Here is a 16,168-nt window from a genome sequence, read left to right on the forward strand (position 1 = left end):
CCACCACTTAGCCTCTTCTGCTCTCTCCACCATTCACAGAATTCATCTTACTACAGTCCCACAATTAGGGGTGTAACGGATCGTCACCGATCCGTGATCCGAACGGGCCACCCCGTTCGGATCGGCACACCCCGCGATCCGCGGAGCGCTCCGGAGCCTAGGCCTAGGAAAGTCCCCGGCTTCGGCCTAGCTCCGGAGCGATCTTGCTCCACCCAGTCTGCTTGCCAGAGCCCAGCGTGACACGCCTCCCCGCCTCCCCGGGGAGGCGTGTCACGCTGTGCACTGGGCTCTGGCAAGCCGACATGGAGAGGGAATAGTAGCAGAGAAGCACTAGTGTGAGAGGAGGGGGGGGAGGAGGGCACATTTCACGGGTGGATTAAAGAGGAAGCAGGTGAGGCTGTTTGGGACTTGTTAAAAGTACAATCTTGATGTTTTTACAGCTATATATAATTATATATATATATATATATATATATATAGAGCTGTAAAAACATCAAGATTGTACTTTTAACAAGTCCCAAACAGCCTCACCTGCTTCCTCTTTAATCCACCCGTGAAATGTATGTGTGTGTGTGTGTGTGTGTGTATGTATATATGTATATATGTATATGTATGTGTATATATATATATATATATATATATATATATATATATTACACACACATTTTTTTTTTTTTGCGCTGATCCGAAAATGATCCGATCCGTGACTCCTGATCCGAGGATCGATCCGATCCGTGAGTTTTTTGATCCGTTACACCCCTACCCACAATGCATTGTGTTTTGTGAATGGCGGAGGAGACCTGCCATTCAACTGCTCCACCTCTATTTACAGAACAGAATACACTGTTAAAGTGTAAAAAGACCAGTTCTGTGAATGCCCAAAGTGAACCAAAGTGCTGCACTATGAATTTAGATCAAATGACAAAATAAATTTGGTAAAATGCAGATATGTACACAAATATAAGAGAGAAGTTTCAGGAATAAAACTTTCCACGGCCCCCTGCGTATAACACGCAGGCACAGTTTACCCTCTATTTTCAGGGTAAAAAAGGGAGTGTTATACGCCAAAAAAATACAGTATATAATACAACTGCGCATATGAATCCAAATAAAACATTATTAAATTATCCCACCAGTTTCAAATGAATAGTGCCTGTGAATCTCATCACCGCTGTGTGGGGCAACTGAAATGTCCAATAAAAATAATCAAGTAGGGCGATATGAAAGTCTTCCGTGCAAAACGCCACCACAGAGACCCCCGAGGGCATATGCTTGCTTCATTAAAGAGCCCCAGTATTTTGGGTAACAGAAGCCTTATTTTATACCAATCAATGGCTGCGGGTAAACACTTCAGTGGAGTGGTTATTCAGCAATCGCACCATTACTTAAAACATGACAGCCTCATAGTGCAGGACAAAACAAAAATAAAAACATGGCTTTATTTAAAATATTTGCACTCACTCACGTATAAATGAAATAACAAGCTCATCACAAGTACTGCGCCACCACCTCCCCTCAGGTCTCTCTGTTCAAAATACAGCCGAATTGCAACAAGGGAAAAGCGTAAGCTCAAATACTCTCTCCTGGGTCTGTGTAGCTCCATCCTACATGTTTCGGGTCAGCAACGTCATCACACTGGAAGCCACAGGGACATTGTAACATATAGGCCACCCCCTCAGAATCACACAAGATAAACTGTTTCGCCTCTATTCTTTTGTTCTTGGTTCCAATATAAAATGATCTCTCTCTTTTCATTGCTTACCACAGTTTTGCATGTACAACGACCACAAAAGCCAATGCGGTCGAGAAACGCCAGTTTATGAGGCCCTTTAATCTTTGGGGGATGTATTTCTTGTAATAGCACTAGCCAATGAGAGCACTTGGGAGTGTCTGTTGAGTATTATTAGCTGATGCATTTGCAATCATCTAATGAGGAAAGTTGCAGTGTCTGCATCCTTTACGAAGTAGTTAAACTGATCTCCAGGTTTCATTTAACATATAAAACAGTTTGTTTCATCCAAGCTGGTCTAAACAAATTATTTAACTTGCCATCAGTTGCAGCAGCTAGGAACACTGTATAAAGTGTATGTAGCCTAAGCTACATACAATATAGCACCTTCTATTTCCTACAGGTGGAACACAATAGAGACAGTCTAAGTGCTGCTCAGCCATTCAGAGGAAGCTTTATATTCTATGAATGAATACAAAGCTTCCTCTGAATAGCTGAGATAGAGTTTGTTATGAAAAGGATTATTTTTTACATATGCAAGTCAAGAAATGATGGAGATATTAAAATGATTGCTAACATTGTACATACTGGTAAGGCACACAGTTCACTCACCTTTGCTGTCAGAATCATGAGGCAAAATTTAAGGACGGCAGGCATCTTGATTATATTGGCCAGCAGACCGTACGCTTCTGTCACGCTCTCTGTCTCTTCCCTATTAGCTCTTCCTGCAGAGTTTTCCTTTTTCATAAGAGCCACTAAAGTTGTGGTAACGAAAAATACTGTTCCCCAGAAGAACAAGAAGTCTGGAGACAAACGTTAAATCTGTTTACAACAAACAGGATTTTTTCAAATGTTTTATAACTTTTTAAATATCAAACCACATAACTCAGGAAGAGGGAAAGGATTGTTGTTTGTTAACATCTTTGAAGCATTTCTGAAGACTCTGGAACGCAGAGCTTGCATTCTGAGCTGGATGATATGCAGCAGTATTTAAATGTGTGCTTGCTTCTGCCATGCATCCATTTGATTTCTCTATACAAGCCATTGAGCATTTAATACAGACTGAATAAAGATGAATGCATCTCACGCAGAAGCCATTGTTTCTCTGAAAACATGCAGTGTTTAATCTAAAAGACCCAGAGTGTCTTATCTAATAACAAAGGAACTCATAGCAACTAATACATTGGTATCACCGCTCCCTTAGTATCTATAGCAAAGCGACTCATGCAGTTCCTGAACACAAAGGGGTCTAATTTTTAATGCATCTGTTGGATGAATGTCACAAGCATTCATTCAGGCTGCAAAAAATGTTCCCTGCATTTTCTCCAGTAGTATAATTTGATATGATTGTGAGCCCCATCTAGTGGCCACAACGCAGTGTATTCTCTTGAAATACCTCAAGTCATGAAAAGTACCGCATTTGCCCACTAGATGTAGTTGACGATCCTAAGAAATAATGGTATTAAAAGAAAATACAGGGAAAATTTGAGTAGGGTTGGCAAATACTTATGACATTCAAACAACAAAATGTTTTACAAATAGATCCCTAAGCTTAAAGTATTAGAAAGGTTTTTAAAGGAGATTTCTTCTTTATTTCCCCCAAAAGCTAAGCAACATTATGTACAAGCACATTTCTGAGCAAAGAGGAAACAGCATAACTGCCCCACAAAGACCTTATTTTCTCACACACACACTAAGCCTAGGTTTCCACTATTGCGACCTGAAAGTCACGTGATTTTGATGTGACTTGAAGCAATGCCTGTGTATTCCTGAGGTCTATGGACCTCAAGTCGCATCAAAGTCGAACCAAAGTAGTACAGGGACAACTTTAAGTCACACAGATATAAACGCTACTTATTGGAAATCATGGGGTATGACTTGCCATGCGACTTTGCATTCCCAAGTCACAGAACAAGTTGCACAAGTGGAAAAACCTACGTTAGATCTACCGGTAACGGTATTTCCACGAGCCTTCCAGGACGGCACACCAGAGAGATAAGGGCTCCTCCCACAGGAAACACAATCAATTGACAAGTTTGTTATAAGTTCCCACCCCTCCCCTTGCTCCTCAGTATTTAAAAAAAGTAATCTTGAACTGGTTCACAAGGGGCACCCCATCGGTACTTACCCTTTAGCATATAGCTTACCTTTCTTCACATAGGGTGGGTAGTAGGCCTGCCGTCCTGGAAGGCTCGTAGAAATACCGTTACCGGTAGATCTAACGTAGGTTTTCTCCTACGCCTTCCAGGACGGCACACCACCAGAGAGGATATAAAAGGACCTCAGGCCTACCTCAGGGTGGGACCACAGCTTGGAGGACCTTCCGACCGAAAGCCAGGTCTTGCTGTGACAACAATTCTACACGGTAGTGTTTCAGGAAGGTGTGATGACTTGACCAGGTAGCCGCAGTACGGATCTGGTCCCAGGAGGCACCTGCTCTCTCCGCCCAAGATGTCGCCAGAGATCTGGTTGAATGAGCTTTGATATTAAGTGGAGCTGGTTCTCCTGCACACTGATAAGCCTCTGTAATAGCTTCTCTAATCCATTTGGAGACTGATGGCCTTGAGGCCTGTAATCCCTTCCTGACCCCACCATAGAGGATTAGGAGATGGTTAGATTTCCTAAAACTTTTGGTTCTATCTAAATATATAAGAAGACATCTTCTTACGTCCAAACAGTGGAACTTAAACTCCTTCTCGTTCTTTGGTTCTGAACAAAAGGACGGCAATATCATTTCTTGCGTCCTGTTGAGTAAGGATGCTACTTTAGGTAGGTATAAGGGATCTGCCCTAAGAGTGACCCTGTCTGGTTGCACCCTAAGAAAAGGCTCTTTCATAGACAGAGCTTGCAGATCTCCTACCCTCCTGGCTGTAGTAATAGCCAACAAAAAAGTTAATTTTAACGTAAGGAACCTAAGGGAAACTTTCTCTAAAGGTTCAAAAGGGGGCATAGATAATGACTCTAATACCCTAGTAAGGTCCCATGGTGGACAGAAGCTTTTAAGGACGGGGGACATTCTTTCCCTAGCTAGTAAGAACCTCTTAACTAGGTCGTCCTTCGCTAATCTTTTATCCAGGTACACCGAGAGGGCCGCTACCTGTACTCGCAGGGTGCTAACCTTAAGCCCGGCGTCTGCTCCATCCTGGAGAAAATCCAGGATAACCGGAACCGACTGGGAAGACTTTTGTCTTTTTCTACTCCAGGTCTGGAAAGTTCTCCATATCTTTGAGTAGATCTGTCTGGTGACCGGTTTTCTACTTGTAAGGAGAGTATCAATCACCCTTTCTGAACAACCTTTTTGTTTCAGAATCTGGCGCTCACTAACCAGGCTGTTAGCTGAAAGAACTCTGGTCTCGAGTGAAACACTGGACCTTGTCTGAGAAGATCTGTCCTGGCTGGGAGTCTCAGAGGCTCTGCTACTGACATGAACCTCAGGTTCGCAAACCATGTCCTCCTTGGCCACCATGGGGCAATAAGGAGGACCTGACCTGGGGACTTGCTGACTTTCTGAAGTACCCGCGGAATTAGCGCCAGGGGTGGGAAAGCGTAGGCCATTCTGAAGTGCCAGTTCTGGGACAGCGCATCCAGGCCCTCGGAATCCCTTTCTACCGAGGCTGAGAAGTACCTGTTCACTTTCCTGTTCTTCCGGTTCGCGAACAGATCTATGTCTGGTTCGCCAAACTGAAGAACTAAGGCCTGAAAGACCTCGGGACTCAATTCCCATTCTCCCTGTCTTAATTGTTGGCGACTGAGGAAGTCCGCTTCTATGTTGTCTGTCCCCTTTATATGTATGGCTGAGATGGAGGTGACATTCTTCTCTGCCCAACCCAGGATTTTCATGGTTAGTTCCAATAGGGGACCGGATCTGGTACCGCCTTGGTGATTCAGGTAGGCTACTACTGTAGCGTTGTCTGAGCTCACCTGGACCTCCCTGTCTGTGACATCTTGCTGGAAGGCCTTCAGAGCTTCTCCCACTGCTCTGAGCTCCCTGGTATTGGAAGATTGATGAGCCAGGAGGTGGCACCATCTTCCTTGGGCCTTTTTCTTTCCCAAGTGGGCACCCCACCCCCATGTGCTGGCATCCGTAGTCAATTTTACCGGATCCCATTGTGCCCAAGGTCGACCTTCCCTTAGGTTTTGGTGACTGGTCCACCACTCTAGGGATGACAGGACCTGAGGGGTGAGTACAATCTCCTGATCCAGGGATTCCTTCTTCTTGTCCCAAGAAGACAGAAAGAAAAAATGGAGCATCCTTGCATGTAATTGGGACCAGACTACTGCTGGTATGGATGCCGACATTAAGCCTAGCACTCTCATAACTGACCTCCTGGGAAGTCTGGGGGATCTCACCAGATTCTCTACTCCTGACACTAATTTTCTTATTTTTTCCTCTGGCAGGAAGAGCGTCTGAAGCCTGGAGTCTATAGTGTAGCCCAGGAAATTTTTTACCTGTTCTGGTATGAGGGAGGATTTCTCTAAATTGATAATCCAGCCTAGGCTTTCTAAAAACTCCATCACCCTGTTGGTATCCCTCTGAACCTGTGACTCTGTCTGACCGGAGATCAGTAGGTCGTCCAGGTATGGTATAAGGCATATTCCTTGAAGATGTAGGAATGCTACTGCCTCTGCCAGTATCTTTGTAAAGATTCTGGGGCTGGAGGTTAGGCCGAAGGGTAGTGCCCTGAACTGCCAATGAAAGATTTCCTCCCCTACCACCACCGCAAACCTCAAAAAGGCCTGATGGTCCACGTGAATTGGCACGTGCAAATAGGCGTCCTTCAGGTCTATGGTCGTCATGTAGGTTTCCTTCATGAGGTTCTTTCTTACTGAGTAAATACTCTCCATGGAGAATTTCTTTTGTTCTAAAAATACGTTTAGTTTTTTTAGGTTTACTATCAGGCGGAATTTTCCTGATGGTTTCTGAACCAAAAACACGTGGGAATAGAACCCCCGGTATTGCTGTTCTACTGGCACTGGTGTTATTACTAGTTGCTCTGCCAATTCCTGGACCCCCTCCAAGAGGGCCCTTCTTTTTAGGGTATCCTTGGGGAGCTGCGTGAGGGTGATCATAGGGGGGGGGGAAGGTGACAAATTCCAGGCGGAACCCATCCCTTATAAGTTCGTGTATGTAGGGACTGTCTGAAATATTTTTCCACTGTTGTATAAACTGGGACAGCCTCCCCCCTACCTTGACCTTGGCGTCACTTGGCCTGTTTAGCCTCAGCCTTGGCGGAGGGAAAGAGTAAGTTATTCTTTTTGTTCCCTTTGCCATAAAACCAGCGCCTATTGGGTTCTCTTTTATATTTCTGCTTGTTCTGCCCCTGGGGGCCTCGAAAAGTCTTCTTAAACCCATCTTTCTTAGGTTTCACAGGGAATTTCTTTCCCTTTTCTGAAGACCTAGCTAGGACATCATCCAATCCTTGGCCAAACAGAAGTGAACCCTGAAAAGGGAGTCCACATAGTTTTCCCTTTGATGTGACATCCCCATCCCAGGCTTTAACCCAGATAGCTCGCCTGGACGAGTTAATCAAGGCCGCTGTTTTGGCTGAAGCTTTGGTAGTTTCCAAAGCGGCATCTGCCAAGTATGCGACAGCTTTTCCTATCAAAGATAGAGACCCCAAGATTTCCTCTGACTCTGTAAACTGGCCGAGGTGTTCTGCCAGTTTCTCTACCCATAGGTCTGCATTCCTGGCTACACAGGTCGCAGCTAATGCTGGGGCCATAGAAGCTGTGTTAGCCTCCCATGCTTTTCTTAGGAGTGATTCGGTCCTACGATCCATTAGATCTTTAATACTGCCAGCATCTTCAAATGAGAGGTCTGACTGTTTAGTGACCTGAGACAGGGCCGCATCCAGTTTTGGAAGTTTAAAGAAAGCTTCCCCAACTGATTGGGTGAACGGGTACTTCCGTTTCCAGGTTTTCTGAGTGGTTAGTCTCCTTTCTGGATATTTCCATTCTTGTAGGATTATTTCTTTTAGAGATTGGTGGAGAGGGAAGACTCTATCCTGTGTTTCACTGAGTCCCCTATACACCTTATCCTGTGCAGAGGTCGTTTTAGGAACCTCTGGAATTTCTTCAGTGGCATAGATTGCCTGAAGGAGACTGTCCACGTCCTCTGCTGAGAAGAGGAATCTTTTCAATTTTCCTTCTTCCTGAGACATGACTGAGTCTCTATCCTCCTCACCCTCTGAGCTATGTCTAGTGACCTGGCTCATGACCTCACTTTCCTCTTCCTCCAGATCATGAGAGAAGACCTGGGAGGATAAGAAAGGGGTACTGGGTCCTGCAACTAGCCTTCCCTGAGAACTTGAAGTCTCTCTAGGGGCCGGTTCCTCTGTGCTAGGGCCTGTGGCTGCTTGTGTGGCTGTCTCCCTGAGAGCTCTAACCGTGGCCAACATTTCAGACTGCATTGACAAGAGAAAATCTTTCATCATGGCAGCTGCTTCCTTCCCAGCCAACTGGTTAATACATTTGTGGCAGAAGGGTTTGGTATAGGATTTTGGGAGTTTATCTTTACAGTTTCCACATTTTTTAGAGGAACTACCACTAGCAGATGCTGAGGATTGAGCAGAGGCCCCCTGGGTTTCACCGGGAGATTCTGTTAGAGAGGGGACATAATAAAAACAACCATGTTATTTCTTCCCACTTCAGAGCTGCAGGCTGTACTAGGGAGAAAAGAGAGAGAGAACGAGGAAGGCAGCCGTTACCAGCTGCATCCTGCGACTCAGGAACTCTCACTCTCCCCTTTTCTCCCTTTCCAGGAGGGACAGTACTCACCGACCCCCGATCTGGATTTGGTAGCCGCAGCGCTAGTCTTCCCTTCCTCTTCCATCATGAGGAGGTTGACTGGGTCCTTGGCTTGCCGGTACCTGATCGCAGGGTTTATCCGCCGCCGACCCCACCGCTCCACGCTGCTCTCCACGCCGAGGCGTCACTTTCCGGGTTGCCGTGTAGGGAACGCCCACTCTCCGGTGACGCGCTTCCTGTACCTCCGAACGAGGTCTGGAGCGCAATGCTCCTCTGCAAACCCCCCCAGGAAGAAGAGTTAGCAGCGTGGCGGATTTTTGTGCAGAGGGACGATGGCTTTTTCACCACAGCTCAGAGCGTCCATGCCTGTCTTTGTGGCGACCTGTGAGCGACCGAAGCCAACAGGTCAGTTCAGCTCTCCCCGGCCTCCCTGAACCTGCCTCAACAGGGGTACCCTTCGACTTCACCGTCTCCAGGTAATATAAAACAACAAACGTGCCGCTGTGTTCGGGAGAAACACAATCAAAATACTGAGGAGCAAGGGGAGGGGTGGGAACTTATAACAAACTTGTCAATTGATTGTGTTTCCTGTGGGAGGAGCCCTTATCTCTCTGGTGTGCCGTCCTGGAAGGCGTAGGAGAAAAGAGCCTTAAGGAGCCTTTCTTAACCTTTTTAACATAGAGGAATGCCTGAAATAACTCTTGGGTCTAAGGGAACAGCTTCTAATGTGTACTATACCTACAGTTCATAGTACATTGGTCTGATGGTCAGTGGGAAGAATGCTCCTTACATTTGTGGTCATTGGGATAAAATCCCCCCCATACAGAAAGCTACAAAGATAATTGGTGTCAGTTATTACTTATCTGAGAGTGCAAAATTGCTTGTTGCTCAAGGAACCTGTAGCACCCTCTGAAGCAGGGGTCGGGAAATCGTTGATCAAGATCACAGGGAGCCGACAGGTGGATCGTGCACTCGGCTCTGCCTCACCCCAGCCTCTGCCTCTCTCATGTTCTCTGCAGAGCATGGATGGGAGGCATCATAGTGCTGGATAGGGGGCGGAAGCTGCCTCAGCTGCCAGGCGGTCCTAGTAACCAATCATCTTATTATGAAATGTTAACTCCGGTAGCTCTCGCTTCCGCCTTCCACCCAGCACTATGCCGTCTCCTGATCTTTGCTCTTCTATACACACGCTGAAAGAATAGGAAATGCTACCTACACAGAGCTGTTGTGAATGTGTATGTGGAGGGGGTGGTAAATGATGTGAAGGGGACAGAATAGACTGTTGGAGGCAGGAAAGAGGCACTACCATGGGGGTAGGCGATTGTGATGGGAAATGGACAGAGAACGCGGCTTTGGGAGATGGGGAGGCAGAGGACACTGCTTTCAGGGGCAGAAGATACTGCTTTGCCCCCCCCCCCCCCAGGGCATTGCGTTGGCGGGGTACAGAACTCTACTGTGGGGGCAGAGGTCACTAATGTGGGGGGTGATGTGAAGATGGACAGAGGACGACACTACTGGGGGGGGGGGGGGGTATGATGTGAAAGGAGGTAGGGGACACTACTGTAATGCACTATGCGTTCTTCATGCTGTATTTTTTATTGGGAACTGGATAGTGTTTCTTTTTTTTTTTTTAAAGGGCACCGCCTAGAAACATGACACCCTCATATTGATTTTAGTTTATCTATGATCTGATAAGCACAAAGCATTTCACAAGTGGGGAAGATATAGGCGAGGTAAAGTAATAATATATATAATAATAATGATGAACTATACCTGAAAGTGTAACCATTCCTTTAGGCTGCGGTGTAGACCTCAAGTACTTGTTGCAGAAGTCTTTAGATTCGAGCGCAAGAAACAAGACGTTACCCATGAAGTATCCAGCCGTTTGCCCCACGGAATTGCATGTGGACGCATACCCCACATTTTCTCTGGAAAGCATAGTGAGAGCCCAGCCATCCACAGCAATATCCTGCGTGGCAGCCAAAAACTCAAACAGGAAGAAAGTAGCAGTTAAAGCAAACATGTCAGGTCCATGATCACCTCCGAGGAGATCATCCACTGTATATGACAGGAACATCATAAACAGTCCTAGCAAGTACTGCGTAGGGACCAGCCAAGATTTCCGTCGACCAAACCTTTTAATATAAAGAGAGTCTACTAATGGTGCCCAGAGCAACTTCAAGCTGAATGGCCAGAAGACAAAGCTGAAAATGGCTTGGTCTGTATAACTAACGTTTTTACTCTGGAGGATTAAAGGAATACTTCCTGCAAGTCCCAGAGGAATTCCCTGCAAAACGTACAAGAAGAGCAGCAAAAGAATATTTCCCAGCTCTCCTCTGACACTTGTAAGTCCTATACGTGCAGGCACTTCCGATTCTTGAATCAATGCTTCTCTGTCTCCTTCCTCCATTCCTTCTGGATAGTTTTGGTCATTACTGTTTGAACTGGGATACTGATAGTGTTGCCGGCGCTGCCTGCTATCCTTGTGAGCAAGCGTCATTTTCTTTTCTTTCTTTGGCTTACTTGCACTGATGCAAAATTCAATCTAAATCCAAGAAAGATAGGAAAAAACTATTGTAAAAAATTCATTTTTATTAACAAGTTTGCTTTAAGAAGCAACAGATAAAACAGATTAAAGTGATATAAAACATGTTATACTTACCTACTCTGTGCAATCGTTTTGCACAAAGCAGCCCTGATCCTCCTCTTCTGGAGTCCACTATTGGCACTTGTGGCCCCTCCTTTTCAAGAAGCTGCTTCCTATAGGGGCACTCGTGCAGGCTCAATCTCGAGCCACGCTGTCTGTGTCCCGTTCCCAACCCCCTCATCACAGGAGTTGATTGACGGCAGCAGGAGCCAAGGGCTCCCACTGCTGCCTCTCTGTCCAGTAAACAGAGAGAGCTGCTACTCTTGGACACAGCACTGGGTCGAGGTCACAAAGTTTTTTTTACCCCAAGACTACTTTCACGCTACTCCATACATTACCACGTTTCTGGTGCATTTTGCACCTGTGAAAAAAAGGACATGTGACACACACAAGAAACGCACCAAAAACGTAACCAGGGGTACGTTTTTGATATGTTTTCCATTTATTTCAATGAGGAGGATTTTTTTTTTACTGCACTGAACATGCACAAAAAAAAATGCAGCAAGCAGGACTTTGAAAACCACAACAAACCCGCAACTGACCAGTGTAAAGCGTTCCATAGGATTTAACGGTCATGTTTCTTTCTTCTGCTTTTTTTAAACGCAAAAACAAAAGAAAAACTGGTCTGTGTAAAAGCAGCCTAATGCAGAGGATGCATTGGGGAAAAAACCTTAAAGTATACCTAAAGGCAAAACTCTTTTTTTTTGCTTTGGATAGAGGGGAGATGGATTAGAACACATGTCCGTTTTTATTGCTGTCTGTGCCCTTATTGAAGGAGATTCACCCTCTCTTTTTGTCCTGTTTACCATTGAAACTTAAAAAGGGGTTGTAAAGGTTTGTTTTTTATTTTATAAATAGGTTTCTTTAAGCTAGTGCATTGTTGGTTCACTTACCTTTTCTTTCAATTTCCCTTCTAAATGTTTTTTTCTTTGTCTGAATTTCTCACTTCCTGTTTCTCCTCAGTAAGCTTTCCACCATCATCCGAGCGGTGGAAAGTCAGTCAGAACAGCTTACTGAGGAGGAACAGGAAGTGAGAAATTCAGACAAAGAAAAAAAACATTTAGAAGGGAAATTGAAGGAAAAAGTAAGTGAACCAACAATGCACTGGCTTAAAGGAACCTATTTAGAAAATAAAAAACAAACCTTTACAACCCCTTTAATGTAAAAGAAAATCCCAAACTTTGTGTTGTCCCCAGAAAGATGTAGCAATGTGGACTATAATTGCATAGTACAGTGATTTCTGATCATCTCCATGTATCGTAGTGCCCAGCACCACTAACTGACATCATATTTGTGCACCAAATCCAAGGGATTGGTAGTTCCTAGGAATGGCAATTGCCTCGCATGCATATACACATGGACCATATATCCCAGGGATCTGTGCTACCATCTGCGAGATTGCTGGGAAGGGCTATAAAAGAGGCCAAAAACCCGCCTCACGCTCTCCTCCTCCCGGGCCCTGTGTGTGAGGGACCTCTCCGTACAAGGAGGGTGGGGTCGCGGCCTACCACGCGATGTACAACATCCTGGCCAATAAGGGCCTAGCACTGCTTGCTGTTCGTCAGACATCTATCCAGCACCACCTCGGCAGTCCGACAACCCACGCTTCGTATCAGACGATTCTCGCAAGTGATCTGCTGCAAGGACGCCTCTTTAGAAGCCGCTGTCCAGAAGGTATTGCATCGGCCTGGTCGTTGGTGAGAGGGCAATTGCACACTTTTTAAGAACATTCCATAGTGGTGGTGGTGCAAAGATGTCTAAACCCAGAGTGTCAGGTGGGTTGGAATGTTCACAGGGTCATGGTGGTGCAGATGAGCAGGTAAATCTAAGCAGTAACAAAGGGGGTTGTGCTACAAAGGTGATAGAGGGGAAATCCTCCAATGGAGACACTAGTTCTGCTGACCTAGGGGTCCCCAAAGAATTCCCTTAATTTGCAGGGATTTCCTCTCACTTACTGTTTGGATAAGGAACAGGAAGTTAAGGAAAATCTCTCCAAAGGGAAACAGATGGCGGTAAAAAAAAAAAAAAAAATCTAATAGGGGTTATAACCCTGCCCAAAGAAAAAAAAAGGTTTTGCCTATAGTTCCACTTTACGCCTTTAGAACCACTTTAAGTCTAAAAAGCTAAAATCGTGCCAAGGGACTGGCTGCCTGTGTCCCTGTAGTTCTATACTCCAATACTGGTTACAAAAACAATTATTTTGCTTTGGTTCAACCGAAAATTAAATCTGAACCTGCAACAGCTCTACATAAACATTCATAGTTCAGAATTCTGTTGGCATTCCTCACACTCGCAGTCCTTCGTAACACTGGTTTTAGCTTGTGTTATGGCAGAATGTACAAAAAACTTTTATAAAACGTTTGCAAAGCGTTCAGCAAATGTTTAAACTGTTAAAACATCCTGCAGCTCCAGTTTAAAGATGTTAAATAGATCCAGATAGCAGTGTTGGCTATCACTTTCAACAAGCTGCTAGCAGGCTTCAGATCAACTTAAACTGATTGTAAAGCCTTGTTGTTTTTTTTTTTTTTTACTTTTTGGCTTAAAAGCAAAACGCTATGTGTGGTGGAAAACAAACCCTGAACACATGATGGTGGAAGCATCATGTTGTTGGGATGCTTTTGAAGCGATCGTACGATAATCTCATCGTTAGTACGCAGCTTTCGATACAGTTCATCCGATATTATGCGATGGTGCAAGCACAAAAATTTTCCTTGTACGATGCCAGATCGTACGATTTTCGCTTAATCAGTACAGTTATTGCCCGAAACTACAATACAAAACAAGACAAATTTCTATGCAAAACAATTTTACCGCTTTAAGATTCAAAAATCTGCCATAATCATACCGCCAGGAAGGTTAACCCAAAAGTGGAACGTCAGTTTTAAAAGGGCCACTAAAGGTTCCTGTTTAAAAAAAAAAAAATAACAAACATGTTATACTTACCTCCACTGTGCAGCTTGTTTTGCACAGAGTGACCCTGATCCTGGTCTTCTCGGCTCCTCCCCTCAAAAACGAACCCCCTTCATGGGGGCACTCCCATGATACAGCTGGTGGCAATAGCCCCCGGCTGTATCACTCGGCCCCACCCCCCGGCGTGCCACGTCATTGGATGTGATTGACAGCAACGTATGCCAATGGCTGCGCTGCTTTTAATCTAGCCAATCAACAGCCAGACTGAGTGGCAAAGTGGATGTCGGGGGGGGGGGGGGGGGGCTGGGGAGCCGTCATTGCCGGGTTTTTTTTTTTTACCTTAATGCATAGGATGCATTAAGGTGAAAAAAGACGAACCTTTACAGCCACTTTACGCACTCCTCGATCCCTTACGTCCCACATTTGGCATGTCATTTTTGGGGGGGGGGGGCTAGTTTTGACAGGTACTCAGCTCTTACTTCCTGCTCTTGTCACCTCACCACCTAGGCGACTCCTCCTCTCCCCCTCTCTGCAATGTTCTGGGACACATCACATGTCACAGAGGATTGCCTGGCAACTAAGAGAGTGCATGTGTACCTGGCTATGAAGCCGCAAGCTGTCACAGCATGGTGCCCACACCTGCAATGCCAGGCACCACGGAGAGGTGAGGGAGATGGGTGAGGCTTCGGCGGCCGCATCGCTGGCCCGTGGTATAGATGAATGTCTGTTTATTAAAAGTCAGCAGATACACTTACTGTAGTTGCTGACTTTTGATAAACTTACAAACGAGTGGAACTCCCCTTCAATGCCTGGAGAGAAGGAATCCTCCCCTCCTTAAAGCGGTAGTAAGCTGCACCAATTTTGTATTTATTTTTTAAACCCTTAAAAAGGTAAACACAATGTTCTATTATGCATTAGCCCTCCAGCGCCGTGCTGTCACTGCTGACAGGTGCTTCCATTTTCACTTGGTCTTCCTTCCAGGTTCGCGTCCTCCGACCCTCAGGATTGGCTGCGCCGTGATGTCACTCCTATGCATGGGCGCGGAAGTCACGGACCACGACATGGAGCTCTGAAGAGACGGCACAGGTATACCATCCCTTCAAAACCCATTCGCTGGTGATATCACCAGTTGCATGCAGTGTGAATATCTCCTAAATAAGGATGAGCGCAGGTGTGTTCGTAATGCCATGTGCCCGCTCCAGCCAGGAAGCTGACACTGGCCCAGATTCAAGAAGCAATTGCGCCTGTGTAACCATAGGTTACACAGCGCAATTGCTTACTTGCTCCGGCGTTACGAATGCTCCTGATTCAGAAACATCGTAACGCCGACTGCAGCCTAAAATCTGCGTGGCATAAGGCTCTTATGCCACGCATATCTTAGGCTGCATTCTTGTGATGGCCGCTAGGGGGCGCTCCCATTGTGCTCAGTGTATAGTATGCAAATTGCATACTAACACCGATTCACAATGTTGCGCGAGCCCTGCGTACGCAATTTACGTTGTTTCCGTACAGCGTGTTTAGCGTAAGGCTGCCCCTTCTAATAGCAGGGGCAGCCAATGCTAAAGTATACCCGTCGTTCCCGCGTCGCAACGTTCGAATTTTACGTAATTTGCGCAAGTGATTCGTGAATGGTGCTGGACGCCATTCACGTTCACTTTGAAGCAAATGACGTCCTTGCGACGTCATTTGCCGCAATACATGTCGGGAAAGTTTCCCGACGGAGCATGCGCTCTACGCTCGGCGCGGGAGCGTGCCTAATTTAAATGATTCCCGCCCCCTTCGGGATCATTTACATTAGGCGCCCTTACGCAGGGCAAGTTTACACAGCGCACACGCAATTTACGGAGCTACTGCTCCGTGAATCGCGGGTAGCGCAGTAAATTTGCGGGGGCGCAGGGCAAAAACTTTGCCCTGCGCCTCCGCAAGAAAGGGGCAAATCTACCTGAATCCGGGCCACTGATGCCAATCACAGGCAGTGAGACATTTTCCGATCTGTGCAGCCGGGGACCGGAAAATGTCTCACTGCCTGTGATTAGCGCTGTCTTGTGTCAGCTTCCTGGTGGGCGCAGGCACTGGCACATGGAGTTTCGACCATGCCTGAACTCATCTTTACTCCTAAACTGTGTTGGTTTAGG

The 16,168-nt window shown here is 45.9% G+C and overlaps 1 protein-coding gene across 2 annotated transcripts in view; it reads right to left on the reverse strand.

Moving 5' to 3' along the window:
- Nucleotides 1-16,168, reverse strand: part of SLC33A1 (solute carrier family 33 member 1) — a 41,552-nt gene that overhangs the window by 24,164 nt on the left and 1,220 nt on the right. For both annotated transcript variants that reach the window (XM_040349228.1, XM_040349227.1), the window contains exons 2-3: nt 10,250-11,021; nt 2,342-2,532 (exon numbers count right to left, since the gene is read on the reverse strand). In XM_040349228.1, coding sequence (XP_040205162.1) covers nt 2,342-2,532; nt 10,250-10,976 — 918 coding nt within the window. In that variant the 5' untranslated portion in view covers nt 10,977-11,021. The remainder of the gene's footprint in view (nt 1-2,341; nt 2,533-10,249; nt 11,022-16,168) is intronic.

Source organism: Rana temporaria, chromosome 4 (genome assembly GCF_905171775.1).
Source record: "Rana temporaria chromosome 4, aRanTem1.1, whole genome shotgun sequence".
NCBI classification, from domain to species: domain Eukaryota; kingdom Metazoa; phylum Chordata; class Amphibia; order Anura; family Ranidae; genus Rana; species Rana temporaria.